We start from the raw sequence: 18,291 nt of genomic DNA, 5'->3' as shown, positions 1-18,291 counted from the left end.
AAAACACAGAGCTGATATATGGTGTTATTCACTAATGCCCCTATTCATCGATGTAATGCATATAAACCCACACACTCATGGATGCAAAGCACAGAATGCTTCACTGCAGGTACATTTATTTGATCAGTAGATCTTTCAGGCCAGATTACTATCCTAGTAGATTACTGAACTGGTGAGAATGCGGGGGGGGGGGGGGGGGTTAACCAAAACTGCGACAAAAATCTTAAGTACAATATCCTTTCCTTTTTATGCTAAAAATAGAGCGAAATACCACATTAGCGGTACACTGTGAGTATGCAGTCCTAAGCTGTTTTGAGTGCAGTGGAGGTGTTATCAGTGGTCTGTGAATGAGGCTAGGGTTATAATTGTCATATTCATTCATCAGTGCTGCGACACTTCTGGGTTTTGCAGTTTTGAAAGAGAGACAAGCCTTGATTTATTTAAGTGCAGGACAATTGTCCCAAAGCTGCTGTCTCAGTTCTGTTAATCCAAAACCTCTGTAATATTTACCATAAAAAAGTATTTCAACACTACATTCTGTACATGTACAAGACATATGCATTTTGTCCAGATGTCACATATCTGAAAGGAATAAGTGGGTCAAACTTAAGTTTAGAAAAGGAGAATGGGGCATATTCTTACCTGTGTATGTAATGGATGTGAGGCACACTAAAATACAAGATGTTTCATGAAATTTGTTTTTGTATTAATTTGCATGGCCACGATCATTCATATTTAATAGTTATTAATAGCATTACACACACAGGTAAGTTGACTGAACAACACTACACTGTTAATGTCACTGAACTAAAGCAGACCTCTAAGGACGCAAACAGTAAAATAGCACAAGGAGGATACTCTCCTCAACAAAATCTTGAGACTGGGAAAGAAATTACAATAATTTACATTTTTCAATGGTGGCTCACGACTAGGTTGTAAATAGGGCTTCAAAATACAAAAAGAAGAAACTGAAGCAAGAGACAAAAAGAGGAGAGTAGGTAATTTAGTAAAAACTGCATTTTAACTCAAACAGGCTGTTTACTGCCTGATGAAAAGTTTGAGATCACAGCCTTAAAAAGGCAAAATCTTCAGAACATCCTGGCTTTCCAGTCATTTTCTTTCAGGCATTCACAGTGTCATGACCTCCAGAGGGGAAACGCCAAAATCTCTCTGTCTTTGAACATGGATGCATTGTTGAACTGCACAAGCACAACCTCCCACAATGCATCATCACTGCGGAGTTCAGACCCAGCAAGATAGTCATTTTAAATTTCTCAAAATGGGTTATGGAATAAAAACATCATGTGACAGATCCAAAAAAGTTCACCTGCATTGAGCTGGAGGATCCAGCAGGGTGTCTATAAAGTCACAGACTGATCCTCAACCCACATTAAAGCCCTTTACTGATGCTGATAGCTTCACAGATCATGTCCTCCTCAACACATAGATTTGTCCATTTGGACTTTACAACGGAGCACCAAACCCGGGGCATTTAAAGGTGGAAGAAAGTTTAATCTCTGCTGAGAAAAACTTCAACCTGGACAGTCCTGTTGGTTTCCAATGTTAATGTTAAGGAAATCCCACTGGAAATGTTTTCTACGCGACATGGTGGAGGAGGATCCATCATGACCTTGGGTGCCTTTCCCTTCAGTGGAACAATGGAGCTTCAGGTTCAGCAGCTGGTTATGTAGAGATGTTACAGTGGGCATCCCTCTAGATAACTAATGAGTGGGTTTTTCAGCAGGACAATGTGGCAATTCACAACACTGGCCTGACAAAGGACTTCCTCCAGGAGACTAACGTTGCTGTTTTGGACCATCCTGCATGTTCCCCTGATCTAAATCCCACTGAGAACATTTGAGGATGAATGGAAAGGAAACTTTATAAAAACAGATGGATGCCCTGAGTGAAGCCATCTTCACCACATAGAGTGACATTCCCACCGGCCTCCTGGATACACCTGCATCAACAAAAATAGAGGGGCTACTCACTACTGAGTCTTTTTTTTTTTTTTTTTTTTACATTTTTAGGTTTGTTTGTGTTAGGTTATGGTCTTAAACTTTTGATCAGCTGATGAACAGCCTGTTTGAGTTAAAATCACCAACTCTCTTCATTTTGTCTCTTGCTCCACTTTCTTTTTTTTTTGCATTTTGAAGCTTTGCTTACAAAGTGCTTACAATCCACTGTTGCAAAATGTGAATTGTATTTGTTTTTGTTCAGGAGTGTATAGCCATTTCACAGAGGACAAGTGTAGGCCATATGTACATCCACTACTGCACGTTCACCCTGAGGAGATTTCTAGTTAACTGTGGCTGTCAGTGTCACTGAGACTAAAGTCTGCAGTAGAGTCCACATACATCACTGATAAATGGAGGAAGCAATTACAGTCATCCAACATGATGTACATATACCCCACTGAACTACAATGATAGAATATACTTGTAAAGATTCAAAGAGCTTCAGAGACAGCAGAAAGCTTTGCACTATGCATAGTAAAAGATAAGACTACTGTGAAACTCTTGGTTGGGCAAACCCTTGATAAAGCTTAATACAATGTATAATCAAAATAAATTATCTCCAAGTCAGCGATCAAAAATTGTGTTAGCAATTACAACTGCTGCCAATGGCAAATGATTTAGAGCTGATACAGAAAAACAGTATAAAGCATATCTAAACATGTTAGGGGTTTTTTCAGTTATCATTGTAATGAAACAATACAGAGAAGGCAGACGGTGCTCTGTCCTCAGATCTCACACTTTATAACCAATGCTTTCCACACCCTGATACAGAGAAACGACTCTTCAGGATGTGAAAGTTCATTGCAAAATGCCCTACTTTCAAAACCTCAAAGTGAGTACAAGTCACAACAGCAAAGCAAGACAATGTGGAAATAAGTCATGAGTCACAAACAGCCTTGAAAGAAAATGAACTTCAGTCATAACTAACATGAATATAATAAACAATCAATGACATCAACTTTCTGTCAACTCATGAGAATGTACAGCTTCTTAAGGGTTGAGATAAAAACTCCTTCAGGCCCAGACCTGTAGTCTAAGATGTCAGCATAGTAATACCACTGTGACTAAATATAGGCAAAAATGCAGAAAATTGATGTGACTATTTCATTGCTCTGGGGAAGCGAGTCTGCTTCCTGCTTGGTCTTCAACAGTGTCAGACAATGGACTTCAGTGAAATCAGTACCATATACTCACTGAATTCACCAATCTGCACCTTGTCACAAACCCAGTCATCTTTATAAGAGCCTTTCAGCATGCGCCACTGACAATGTCATCAGAAGCACAAAGGGAGTCCCAGCATGCCATGCCCACGCCCACCCAGCAGTGGTGGGTGGTGTGGTCTTATCAGCCCCTGTGGGCCCATCTGTTTCAAGAGATTAGACAGAAAAAGACCTGGGGCTCAACGAACACTGACAACTCTCACTGAAGGTGCTTCAGAGTGCATCTCTGTGGCACTGCAACCTGCTAAATTAAGACATTGACATTTCTCATCAACTACGTGGTTTTCTTTTGCAAACAGGATGTTGCAACCTGTACCCCCTTCACCTCACTGTGGCAGCCTATCAAGTAAGTTTCTCTTTCATTTTCCCCTGATGACGATCATCATTCTTGAAGTGACTCTTCAACAGCCTCTCCCTCACTTCACAATCTGTCATTAGAAGTCACTTTTACAGTAGGTAACATCATCCTGCTCTCCACACAAAATCAATCTAGATTTCACAAAAGACTGGCCAGATATCAAAGCTATGGTACCCTTTTTTTAAAAAAAGAAATCCTTTAGACAAGTATTTCAATTTTATGCCACTACCTACTCAGAGGCAATTATTGTACTTTTTTTTTTTTTTCCAATCACATTTGTCGGACATTTAGTTCCAATTTTTGTCCTTCCCCTTCCGATCCAGTGAAAACAATACATGTTATATATACTGATTTTGAATGCTTACAATAAATTAGAATATAAAATATCCCTTTAAAACCCATCCTCTAAATCTGGTCTTAAGTCTTAATAAAAGTCAGATCAGAAATTAGCTAAAAAAAAAAGTTTTACCAAATCCAGGTATAGTATGCAAACCAAAAAAGGCTTACACAAACTGAAATATATAAATTACACATTCACATTCTGTCTAGATCCATTTAGTATAAAAGAGGGAGGAAACTTGTTAACTCTCAACTGGTCTGTGGGCTATTCCCGAAGAAAATATTGCATTGTTCGCGAGGTAACTAAACACTGGCTATATGGTGGCCTATTTGTGAAGCTTATGTCTGAAAAGACTTGGCCAAATTAATGGAGCAAAATGCAGTAAAAACTAAACAGATGTTTTAATCTTCTTCATATGTTAAGTATGTGCAAGGTGTGTATGCCAGTTGTTTTCTGTTGCTCATCATCTTCATTTCTAAAAGCACTACTGGCTTGGTTGTCTATATCCATGACAACAGCAACAATACACTAAGATTTTGCATAAAAATCTTTGCACTCAGTCAGGTTATCCCTTGTGCAACTGTAAAACTGTCAGCTGAAAAACCAGTGTCCTCAACAAACATCCAACTTCACGTTAGCAAAAAAGGAGAATTCATCCATATTTAATGATTAATTGAAACTATTTTCAAAATTCCATGCAAAATATTTGAAGTTGAGCCATGATTTAATCAGATTTAGTGCAACTCCATTATACTAAACTCTAAGTATTCTTCATCCACCGAAGAAAATCTTGTAGTCAATGTAGTCCAGGTGGCAGTTAGACCTCTTCTGCTCTCAGTTAAATTGCCACCTTATCCATCAGGCCAATCTCATATCATATACAGAAGGAAAATGATAACACCATTAAAAATTAACAATGTTAAAAACTCATTTTACAACCCTATATCAAAGGTCTATGTTCACTCACCACTGCAATTCTCCTGTTTTCACAGCTCATTGCTGGCCCAAAACATGAGAATTCTGAACCCCACCCTGATTCCAACTACATCAAAACCACATTTGACACACAACATACAGAGTTTCTCATGTTTTAGATTACATACATGAACCACACTGTTGTTCATAAACTTTTCAAAAGGTTGTAAATCAGTAAAATTGCACTTGCAGGAACAATTCCTCTACTTTAATTAAAGTCCAGGTTTAGTATACAGTCTAGTGCGTATCATCATGTATGAGATGAACTTTTTTTTCATCCCACAGTGGGAATTTGATGGAGCGTAACCTTATAGCCGGACCGTGTCTATGGAAACATTTCACAAGCAGCAGCAGCAGGGCAATGTGCTCAGCGGCACGCGACCTATTAATTAGTGAGGGGAACCGCTCTACTCTTCTGTTTCATGCTTCAGTTGTGGCCACACACCTTCACACACAAACAAGTGCAAGCATGCACAGACAGATAAAACAACAGATCTTGTGACACGTCTGATGGACAGGAAGTGAAACATTCTTACATTATGACTAGAAGTGAGTTTCAATCAAAACGCAGCACATAGCTTTTTCATGCTTCCACCTTAGGCTTAAGTGAATCTCCAACAAAAAGGTCCTCAATGTGTTCCATCTACGTTGAACAAATCTCAGAATCTAAACCAATACATGGTGTTTAGTACAGTGTTAGTCCTTCTAGTTCAGTATGTCAACAAAACACTCATGGCAGACAGTGATACCTTGTCCTTGTGACACAGAAAACCTGAGAACATCAACAACAGCTTGTTTGTGTATATGCATCCACTTTGTGTTGTCTTACATGATCAACTGAAACAGAATCGTTAAAGGCTGAACTGGCATTTTTGGTATAAGCTGCAACGTTTAAGAAACAGATACAAAGGAATCAAATTAAAGTTACAAAATGCTCCCTACCAGTTATGACTTTTCCCTGGTTGACTAGATTATGTAGTCCTAAGGCTGGCACAGTGCAGCACTTTTTTACTCTAATGGCACCTGACTGATTCAATGTATGACTGTTGAAGTATGTTCACCCATGCTGAGTCTAAGTTGGTTTTGAAAACAGTGCAAATGTTGGCAAGACTGACAGGAGGTATGGATGTGTGAGGCAGCAGCTGATCAAGTGAGAGAATCATAAGATGCTTTTACAGAATCATATGAGGATCGGAAAGGCTTAGTTTGAGTCATTTTGAGGCAATTTAAGTGCACGCTGTATGTGGAATAATTATATAGTATAGTACAGTTAGATAGTATACAAATGTGATAATGTAGAGACAACCTAAAGAGCAGAGTCTAGGTCAGGATCATTTTAAAAGCAATAACACCGGGCCTTTTTCAGGCGTAGATTTTTATAAATTTGCTGATTTTTATGTTAATACCAGTGGAGTCATAATTTAAATTTACAAAAAGCTTGTTTTAGTGAGCAGTACCTCTTTAAATGCAGCCCAAGAGAAACATCCCCACGGGTACAATAAAGCATATCACGTCTTATCAGTCACTAAATCAGAAACTGATGTTGTTTAAACATTAACATACACAGATAAGCCCAGCATAGATAGCTGATGCAATAAGACCACGTAAAAGAACCTATAGCCTTCAGTTAAATCAAGACTGATTTCTCCTACCATTGCTCCATTGAAAGAAGGTCTAAGGCCAGACAAACCGTGCAATGTCAAAGCCCAGAGGACAAAAATGCTTGGGTAATTTTCTAGCCCCTCAAATGTATTTTACAATTTGGTGTCTCTGCTGCCATGCTTCAACCAACTACAGCAAAACGGAAAAAAAACAAAAAACAAAAGAAAAATAGTACTGTGGAAATACAGCGGCATCTATCTGGTAACTGCAGCAGTATATTGCATTTTACGAGACCCTTCCTGCAATGCACACAGCTTGATTTTTCCTCAGTAGTTCCCCTGAGCAACAAAAGTGAGATATTGTTCCTCCAGCGGTGTCATTAACCTTTAAAGAGTCAGTGTGACTGGAGCACTCTGTACCTTCAGCTGACTGTTTACTATTAAGAGGTCTGCGCTTCATCTCAAAGACAGATGTTGAGAACAACAAAGCTGTCTAGGCAGGATGGGACGGACTTTGTCACATGCACACCATAGGAATTAAAACTGCCTTCAAGGAATCGGTACTGTTTTTTCTATTCTGCTTCTGACTTTACTGCCTGATGTCAAATCTCCTCCCCTCACGCCTGCACTATCAAAAGACTAACGATGGAAGACTTGAGATTCTCCACTTGAGGCTTTTCCCTCCTACAGACGAGCTGATTACTGTGAGGACTGGGAGCTGTGAGAGGAAGTTTCCCCCCGATAGAATCCCACGATTTCCTCTCTTGGCCATCATCAGCTCCCACTCTGCCCCCCCCCCTTCATCTCCGCCCCCCCCTTCCCTTCTATGTGATCTGACAGCTGCAGGTGTGGAGCTGTCCTCCTCCAACCCACTCAAGGAAGGAAAACAGAAGTCGAAGTCAAAGCTTTTTGTATAATGAACGGCAAAGTGGGAACATTCAGGTCACATCTCGAAACATTTGCGAATATTTCAAGTGGGACCATTCTGAAAACAGCTAATCATATAGATGCACACATTTTATGTTCCTTAAATCAGAATCATTAGTTCCTTTGAGTTTAGCTTTAGTGTATAAACTGAATATATGTGCCTCCAACTCTGAAGTTCTTCTAAATATACACCGCCTCGTGTTTAGTCACTCCTCTGCAGCTTTCTCTGAGCCAAATGAAAGCACAGTTTGTTTTAACGGGATACTGATCTCCTTACCTTTCTCACATGATTGTTCTATTCAAACGATACATTATAACTCAATTTATATAATGAGATGATTTAGATCTGTAGTTATATAAGGTATGATTCACAGCTTTACTTTCATTTGTTTATCTAGCAGTCGCCTTTGCATTGAAGTTTTGACAGATTTAGGGACATTTAGAGGAAAAACTGGCATTAAAGGATGTTCAGAAGTTTACAGGAAAACTCTGCAAAGACTTCCACATAAGCAGAGTTTTCTGGCATCTGAATTGTACTCCATGCAGTTTCAAAACTCATCTTATGACTTAAATTTTTAATGTATTTATGGGGATCTATAAGTTTAGTTTTACATCATTGCAACATCCAAACTGATTTCAGCATTGGTATAACACACAGACATTTAACATGAAAAAAAAACTACTAAAAATGTGAAGAGACAAAAATGATTCAACACGTAAGAATACAAAAGTAATGTAAAAAGGAGGTAACAAGACATCAACATCATAAGAGCTGGAATACTATGAAAACAATGAAAATATTGTAAAAACAAGATAAAACACACTTGGCAAAAATGATATAAAATGTAACGTCACGGAAATATCAGAGGCAATGACGAAAATCACATAAGAAACAAAATTAAAAACAAAATATCATGTAGAAGAAAATGATGTTAAAGTCATAAGATAAGGTAGTGTAAAAATCATAAAAACTCATAAGACAAAGGAGGAAAATAAACAACATAAAAACAGGTCATGGTAAGAACAATATCTAAACGCTGAAGAAAATAACAGAGATGGTGCAAAAGACGCAAAGATTCAAGATAAAAAAGATGCAACAAGATGATAAGATGACATAAGATGAAAGCGCCATAAAAACAATACGGCAAAAACTGCTTAAAAAAGATGCAACTGAGAACAACATAACATGAAAAATTTTGTAAAATATGTAGCCTAACCAGATAAAAAATGACGTGAGGTTCAGTTAACTTCGCACTGAAATATCCAGAAATGTCCTACTAGGCGCCAATTTAGACTTTGTTACTTTTATACATTTCAGAACTTGTACTTTGTCTCTTTACCTACAGCAGACGAGCTGAGTCAGTACTTCTATTTTTACCAGAGCACTACTTCTGATCATGCTTTAATAGTAAATACAACAGCCTGCTATATAACTGTAAGTTACATGTGTAAATGGCACCCAGTTCAGTGTCTGTTCATTTCCCGTCATACAAATATACTGTCCAGTATAAACAAAATACCTAAATAAGGCGGAGACTTCTACATAGACTGCATTTTCAGTTGAGTGCAGACCTCGAGCTGTTAGGGCATCACTTCTTCCACTCAGGCCCCCAGTATGTCAAAGACATCCACTGTCCTCTCCTGGGCAGTGTGGACACAGAGGGCCTGTGCAATGCTTTACAGAAGCTGCTGCTGCTGAGGTTGGGAGGGATGGACAGCAGTGAATGAAGAGTGCATTCACTGTCCTCACGGCACACTGAAACCACAGTGAGGACCAGGGTGGGATGGGCCGAAGACTTCCGAAACTTGTTAACTGCTTAGGATGTGAAAAAAGTACTCAGATCCTATAAGTAGAAGTACTCCAAGACTATATATGTGTAAGTATTTTCCGCTAAATGTACAAAAGGTATGAGAAATAAAGCTAAAATGGTCCCTGCCAATGTTTGACTACTGCATATTAGGTTTTTCGTTTCATTTTACTGCTGTACATGTTGAAGGTCAAGTTCATCTGAACTAAAAAACAAACTGTTGTCTAGTTTAATCTACAGCAACGCATCCGGACACAGAATACATAAGAATAATACTTTATGCAAATTAACTTTCTCACACTGCATTACATTTGGTATTTGTTTACTTCCTTATTCAAATAGTTTTATTCCAAAACATTTATTTGGCACTTACTGTTTAACATGTAACACAAAAAATGATGTGCCTGTATATGCTTTGAGGCATTCCTAGGTTACTAGTCTGTTTTCCAAAACTAATTTATAAACTAGACCATTAAACTGCTTTTACATGTATCTGACACATGATGTTCACTTTTGTGTCAATGCTTTTTCCAGCAAATCCGAGAGGCTTTTCAAGAATTTATTCAGCTTAAACGGAAGGAGAATGTAAGACTCAACATTTTATTTCCAACATTCAAAGCCAACACATTCGAGGTTTTCACTTGACAGGAAGGGCAGGAAAGGTTGTCAACTAAAATAGTAACTAAAGCTGAAGAAAAATACACGATCACACTGTGCAGGATCAGCCCACGTCTATTAATTTGTAATATTTCACTGTGATACCCAAAACAACAGTATGCTCACAAGCCTGGATTTTTTTTTTTTTCAGTGACATTCAGGACCAGCTACATGTTAAAAATATGACTCATTGACTCAGCAATGTTGTTGGTGAAGAATTGACAAGTGATCAGATGCCACGCCCCTAAACCAGTAGCTGGAATGGAAGACACTGGGTTTTTAAAGTCTAATAAAAATAACTACAGAAGCACTAAATTCAGAGAGGGAGCAGTTTTATGGGCTTATTTCATTCATCACAGAAACCTAAGCGTTTTACACATAATGTTGTTGTTTGCCCAATTAAAGCAACACGTGACCAGACTCTTGCAAACCGCTCCTCGTGCCACACTCACCTTGTACACCTTCCCGAACGCGCCGTCTCCGAGTTCACCCACGATCTCCCATATGTCGTTAGGATTGATATCCCGGTGGACGTGTTCGTACTGCTTCACTTTCTTTTTCATATTGGTGGGCAGGCGAAAGATGTTGTGGAACCTAGAGAGTGCCATTATTTCTATAAAAACTTAAAAAAATTAAAAAACAAAACAAAACAAAACAGAAACTTCCTTACGTACGCACGCGCTCAGACAGGCAGGCAGGCACGCGCCCACGTCTTAAACACTAAGTTGCTAATAAAACTCTTCACTTTCGGCGTCCTACTGAAAATAAAAAGCAGAAGTCTTTAAAAGTGTCTCATTCTACTCCGTCCATTTCAGTTCCGCCGCTCTGAAGACTTTAAACGTGTCATAGTATCCCATTCACAGGCTGCGGTTGAAGCGGACTCGCGGTGACCACCTGCCGGTACGATGCACTGACGAGCCTCGGTCTGCTGCCGCTGGTGGGAGTGGAGGTGGAGGTGGTGTTGCTGCTGCCGCTGCCTGGGCAACTTGTTGCTTCAAACTGTGAGAGTAAAAAGCCCCACCTTTTTATAAACAGCCCGCCCCAATGCCGTCATGGAAATGTAGTTTCATGCGCGAGGACAAGCCTTGGCGTCATACAGTAAAGGACTTCATTTCCGGGTTGGTGGTGGGCGTGGCCTCTACAGCGTCAAAACAGCTGTGTCATTAATATCATTAATCATCTGTCAGTAGAATTTTACATCTCAAAATTTGACATAACATATATCCCTCCAACGCTATTTTGTGTCGATTTTATGATGTGGAAGAAATATGTAACTTTTGTCAATCTCAATCTGAATCTACTTTACACTTAGTCTTTTTATGTGAACATTCTTCTAATTTTTGGTCCAAAATTGAAAATTATATCATATCTAAAAGTAACAATAAAATACATATAACATCCCAAAATGTAATTACTTATTTTAAACATGATACTAACAATCTAGAATTTATTGTAAATTTGTTCATATTATTTGGAAAATTTCGTATACATAAAAACAAATATACTGAAACACACCCAAATTTTAAAATCTTCCTATTAGAATATGAAAATTAGATCAAAGCTTTAGAATTCATTTATAATAATAATAAAAAATTAAAAAAAAAAAAAAAAAAGCACTAACACATTGGCTATTTATAAACATTTTTTTAATACTGACTGAACTCTCTGTTGCATTTATTTATTTATATTTGTCAGATTTATTATTTATTTAATTATTTACTTTTTATTATTATTATTATTTGTATTTTATGCTTTGTATTAAATAATTAAAATTTGTATTAAATCTATGCATTATTTTCTTAAACTTATATGTTCAAATGCTTTTTCTCTTTTGACATCTTGATGTTTGTTTAAAATTTTGTACTGTATACTCAAATATTGTTAATAAAGTTGTTAAAAAAAAAAAATAATCATCTGTCAGTATGACAGACTGGAAAAACACTTGGATTCTGTAAAAGAAATGTATTATTACTAAGAAGGTACGAGAAGTTACTTTTAAATTGATCCAAAGATGTTATCCGGTGAAGACCTATCTGGTAAAATATAAAAAAAATATATTGATTCACTTTGTTCTTTTTGCAGCAACGTAGAGGAAACAATATGTCATTTATTTTGGGATTGCACCTACACACATATAGTTTGGATTGATTTTAATAATTTTACAAACACAAAACTTGACTCTTCATGTAAATTGAACTTTCAACACATTTTATTTGGCCTATCACAAGTTGATAAAATAACTCCAGAAAAAGAGATATATTATCAACCTTTTGATTATTTTTGCCAAATTTCACATTCATTGCTCCAAATTTGCACATTAACGTCCAAACATAACTGTTTTCAAAGCCCTTTTTTCCAATTATGTAGACAATTTGAGGAACAGCATAAATTCTACACCAAATTAAAAAAAATAAATATGTCAAGTGTATAATTTTATTTAATTTGTATAATTTCTATTTATACTTCAAGCATTTTTTAATTTTTATTATATATTTTTTATTTATTTTTTTATTATTAGTATTTTTTCTTAATGTTTTTACTGACATGTATTTCTATATATTTGTAATGTAAAATGTTCTGTGAATTATGAAACTTTCTACCCTTGTTTGATGTATACTATTATGTATATATACTGTTCTATGTTCATTGTTCAAAGTAAAAAAAAAAAAAAAATCATCTATTAGTAGTTCACTGGCTGCACATTCACCAAAAACACATCAGAGGCAGTGTTTTCTTTCTCTTTTAACATTTATTTTGTTGTAATGAATGTAATTCTAAACTTTTGAGAGTGAAAATACATTTTACAAAAGGGCACTCATAGTAAATCAAACTGTGCATTATTAATTATAGTAAATACATTTGAATACTTCAATTTAAATTATTTTCTTCTTATTATTTGTACAATTCCCTCTGGTAACTTCAGTGACTTCAACTAATATTAGATAAATAAGGAAGATTAGTGAAATCTATAGTTCACAGTAAAATGCCCTCAGAATAGAAGTGGTGAAATTTACCAAGTTTTGAGTTATTAATAAAGAGCAATTTTGTAAAATAAATAAATGATGCTGCTTGATTGTAGCATAGAAGCTTTATTGTCATTGCATAATAAATACAATGAAACTGCACATGCCCCCCACATTAAAAAAACACAAATAACATTCAAACTACACTCTTCCCACTCATAAATACATTCAACAGGCACAAGAAACACACCAAACACATCAGTATTAAAATAATTCTATTTAAAAGTGCATCTGCAAATAATTCTATATAAAAAAAAAGTGCATTTGTATAAAAGTCCCCTGGCATGGATTTTAGTGTACTGGTGACTGTGGTGTATGTTGGTGGTTTAGAGAGTGGATGGCTTTTGGAAAAAAAACTGTTAATGAGTCTGGTGGTATGTGATCTGAGTGACCTGTATAGTTTCTGAGATACAGTCTTAATTAATGAGCGAATGGATATTACTCAAAAGGAATGTTTGTCCGAGAGTTCATGTACATAAACTGAAATATATGTGAAATAACACTTTATCATATACACTGAAGACATCACCTAACCAACACTTTTGTCATCTTATTAAAGTGGGCTATGTAAGATTTTGAATATTTAATCTCTGAGGCAGATCATTTATAAAGAATTGTAGACCAGTGTATTCTGGAAGTTTTGTTAAATGTGTTTGGGTTGTTTCACTTTCCCAAAAACACTGCATTCATTATAATTTGCATAATATTTATTTGGAAACTATATACTATATTTAATAGTTATGATCACCAAATTCATGGCCTGAAAATATGTAACTGACTAAATAACACACTTTTATCTAAATCCCAAGTTACTCTAAAGGATGGGAGCAGAAAAGTTGAATTTGTCATTGTAGTAACCATGTGTTATGTCTGTAATCTAAACGCAAAGAATAACATGTAAATCTTCAAATCCCAGATAATTCTAGATAATAAGGATTGAGATGCATTGTTCATATATCCCCTTTCTAGGAGCCCCTTCAGTAACAGCTGTCTCTGTATGTGTCAGCTGTGTTGTAGCGCCCTCTAGTGGCTAAAACTGGATAAAGCACTTCTCCTTCATAGACGAAACTCAGAAATCAACTCAAATGGCCCAAAGGGTTTTTTAACATAAGAAAGATGATATTCAGAGATCTAAATGTGCCATTCATTTATTGTTCTGTCACTACATCCGCATAGTCATCATATGCTATAATCAAAACAGAACAAATTCAATGAAAAAATCTTCAATCAGCAAATGGTTTCAAGCAAAGTCTATGGTAGTGTTGTACAACAGGTGTGATTGTTCCAAGTTATTTTACTGCTTTTTTTTTTTTTTTTTTTAATTATTGCATATGAAAATCATACATACATGTACGCCTGCACAGTAAAACATACGGACAATGAAAATCATGTCATGTAATATTATAAAGTAGATTTAAAGTTGTAATAAAGTGATGTAAAAGGGTTTATTTTTATTTATTTAAGGACAGTAATGAAGTTTTTGCTTACCTTCAATTATTTCAGTGCATTTCAATCACTTTATTATAAATTTAAATCTATTCAACAGTATTAGATGTCATTTTATATGTATGTATTTAATCTATATATTGTAATGGTATAAATAGCTCATAATACAGAGATGTCCTGTATTTTAATCCTTTCATGCATACTGGTCACTACAGTGGACAGCTACTCTACAGCTGTTCTCTTGTATATCTATGTTTTGTTTTGTTTTTGTTTTGTTTTTTTTAACACACAGCCTTATTAAAGTTTTAAGACACTACATATCTTTTCTGACATGAATTGGTAACATTATGTAGATCTCTCCTGAGCATAAACCCCCAGAATCACAAGCTCTCCCCATGGTTTTCACACAATTGATCAGAAAATACATGTTTCTGTTAAATGTATGGTGTCCAGCTGAGTGGACATTTTTGCAACTTCATGAAAAATAGGTTCATAATTTTTTTTTTTTTCTCATTATTTTTTTAATGCATTTTTTAAATTGTTTAAATTATTTGTGTGTGTGTGTGTGTGTGTGTGTGTGTGTGTATAATTATTATTATTTTTATTTATTTATTTATTTATTTTCAGACGAAAATTTTCAATTGCATTGTTTTTTTTTTCATGCCTAAAGAGGAATAAAAACACTCAGGAAAAAATTTGGTTAAGGTTCTCATAATTTGTGCATGAAAGGGTTAATCATGGGCTGAAAAAAAGTATCATTAAACTTTTTTTATTAAATTGAGGGGAAAAAAATAACAGAATCAGGAGTAAATTCAGGAAGCAGAGACTTCAGAATAAGAAAATACATGTTCTTTAAATCTTTTTCAGGCTTTAGTAATGTAATTTATTAAAAAAAAAAAACCCAATATGGTCAGACTTTTTCAGCTGAAATTGTTTATGATTTATTGTATAAATGACTGAAATATCTTTTCTTTACTTTTACTATCTATAGCTTATTTGGGTGGATTAAAAAAAAAAAAAAAAAAATTGTTTTATGTGAAAGTCTGTCCCTCATGGCGTCTCTGGCCCTTGAACAAATATTAGTAGAGGATGCTATTGTAGTATAAAAACATGTCATGTAAAATAGTTTGATTTCCGCATCCATACTGAAACATTAAACCTTAAACGTTTCCTTTCAGAGTGTGTAAAGAACCCAAAATGAAACTCAGTGACCTTCATCTGGTGTCTCATTTGCATGGCTGATTTTTCCCCCTCATTTCTATGGTGAGATTAGCCAAACAATTAACTGCTAAATTACCAATTATAGGCTGGAGGATTGGTGGCAGGGGCTGATGGGACACTTTGCTTGTTCATCAGTATAAGCCACTGAACCATTTAAATGGTCCGGAAATAGGAAAATATGAGGTTTTCAAGTCAATTTGAACTGAAACAATTGGAAACATTTCACTATTGTTTTCTATTACAATACACTGAGTTTCTGTTGGATAAAACAATAGTCTGCAGCAGAAGAACAGGCCCAGGCATGTCCATGTAAGTCCACAGAGACTCCTGCTATTCCCATCACGGTAAACGTCTTGTCAACATTGTGTGTTTGTACCGTTGACTGTATGGTTCCTATGACAACTGTCAAAAGTCATGCACTTCATTGTGCCGTCATGTGCTGCTGCTTTGCAACCTCAATTTCAAGGTCAATAGTAAGAAATATTAGATATTGGTAAGTAACCCTTGTTTTCTGTGAGTGAAAACACAATATGGTATGGTTAATTACAAAAAAACAAACAACTAGAAGCACTGTGGAGAGCGCAGACCTCCGCCAAGGCTGATCAGTGGCCCCCCCCCGTGGGCCCCCCCACCCCCGATCACCACCAAAATTTAATCATTTCTTCCTTATCCCATTTCCAACAAACCCTGAAAATTTCATCAAAATCTGTCCATAACTTTTTGAGTTATGTTGCACACTAACGGACAGACAAACAAACCCTGGCAAAAACATAACCTCCTTGGCGGAGGTAAACGTGATATTTAATTGATTACAGTTTAATGTATAAATGGCAGATTTGTGGATTATTGATTGTATTATGGTTTGCTGTTGGATAAAAGAAGAAAAAAGAAATGGAAAAAGAAAACACAAAAGAAACTAGAAGCACTCGGAGAGCGCAGACCTCCGCCAAGGCTGATCAGTGCCCCCCCCCCCCCCCCCGTGGGCCCCCCCACGCCAAGGAGGTTATGTTTTTGCCAGGGTTTGTTTGTTTGTCTGTCTGTCTGTTTGTCTGTCCGTTAGTGTGCAACATAACTCAAAAAGTTATGGACAGATTTTGATGAAATTTTCAGGGTTTGTTGGAAATGGGCCCCCCCGTGGGCCCCCCCCCCCACCCCCGATCACCACCAAAATTTAATCATTTCTTCCTTATCCCATTTCCAACAAACCCTGAAAATTTCATCAAAATCTGTCCATAACTTTTTGAGTTATGTTGCACACTAACGGACAGACAAACAGACAGACAGACAGACAAACAAACAAACCCTGGCAAAAACATAACCTCCTTGGCGGAGGTAATTATGAGAAAATTAATACAAATCTAGCATAGCAGATTGAATTTTTATTTCGTTTTGTTTTATTTAGTTTATTCCAGTTGAGTGCTTTTGTTCTGAAACATACTCAAACCCTATATTATTACTTTTTTAAAGTTATATGAATGGGTATTGTAAAATTTGAAATTTAATGAATACATCCCACATGTCTATGATTTTACAACTGTGATGAAGATCGATACCTGGAGTTTAGAGTGAATCACATGGATACTTGGACCATGTTGACACTGCCACTGTTAACACTCAGATCTGATATTGTTTGGGTTTAGCTGCTCACATTTTGTTTTAATGTGGTCATAATTAAACTTGAGGCTGAACTGGTCATGATATTGAACTCAGCACATTCACAAAAGCAGAGGAGTTAGAAAAGTTACAATCATTCTATTCAGTAAAAGAGAAATACATACAATGGAAATACAACACTACAAGCAAAAGTTGGGTATTCCAAACCTTACTTTTAAGTACCTATATGTAAGTCTGATCAATATTCATTGTGCAGTTCAATTGTCCCTGTCAGTGAACTTTAACCCATAAAGAGCCAAACATCCACTGTCAACTAAAACCATCTACTGGTATAAAATATTTAATACCTGTTGATGCACTAATCCATTTCAAAACATGTAAATAATTGGTGTAAAATACAGTTATTCATCTTTTCATGGTCATCAGATATGACCCATTTGGACGTTCAGAGGCTCTGTAGTAAACGTGGAAACACCGTCATCTTCTACAACATTGATTCACCAGTAAAAGCCATGGAGTTTTTTCAATGACAGCCATTGTAGACACTTGTTTTATGTTCAGTTATTGATATGTTTTCTGAAAAAGTCACTTTTTCTTCAGTTTTTTTGTTGTTGATATAATAATCCTCAACTTCAATCTGAGCTTTAATGAACGTCTGCATGATCAGTGACTTAAATGTAGGAAAATATCTGATTTTCACCAGAAAAACTCAAAAAACAGAATATAATATTATCATAAATGGTGATAGATCAGTTAATAATTAATGTTACATATGGAGAAAATTCATTTGGGAACTGCCATCAAAGTAGCTCTGGGTCTGTATGGGTTAATATGATGTTCTGAAGTAATTTTACTCCTGTCTTTATGTATATGTTTCATTTGAAGTTCTTTATAGCACATGAGTGACAGACCTGTGACAAATCTGGAGCAGAAGTCACATTACTGCAAAAAATGCCCTGCAAGAAATAAGCCTAATATTCCTAAATATGATCAAATTGGCTAATATTGAGGAAACAAATTCTGCCAATGGGGTAAGAAAAAAAATTCTTGGCTAGAATTGTTAAAACCAGCAAAAAAGTCTAT

The 18,291-nt window shown here is 36.0% G+C and overlaps 1 protein-coding gene across 1 annotated transcript in view; it reads right to left on the bottom strand.

The window, feature by feature from the left end:
- Positions 1-10,512, bottom strand: part of stk10 (serine/threonine kinase 10) — a 70,299-nt gene extending 59,787 nt beyond the window's left edge. Inside the window, exon 1 of the mRNA XM_030154763.1 lies at positions 10,357-10,512. Within this exon, the coding sequence (XP_030010623.1) occupies positions 10,357-10,512 (156 nt within the window). The remainder of the gene's footprint in view (positions 1-10,356) is intronic.
- Between the last annotated feature and the right edge of the window lie 7,779 nt (positions 10,513-18,291).

This window comes from Sphaeramia orbicularis, chromosome 14 (genome assembly GCF_902148855.1).
Source record: "Sphaeramia orbicularis chromosome 14, fSphaOr1.1, whole genome shotgun sequence".
Lineage (NCBI taxonomy): Eukaryota > Metazoa > Chordata > Actinopteri > Kurtiformes > Apogonidae > Sphaeramia > Sphaeramia orbicularis.
This window is presented reverse-complemented; position numbering and strand designations above follow the sequence as displayed.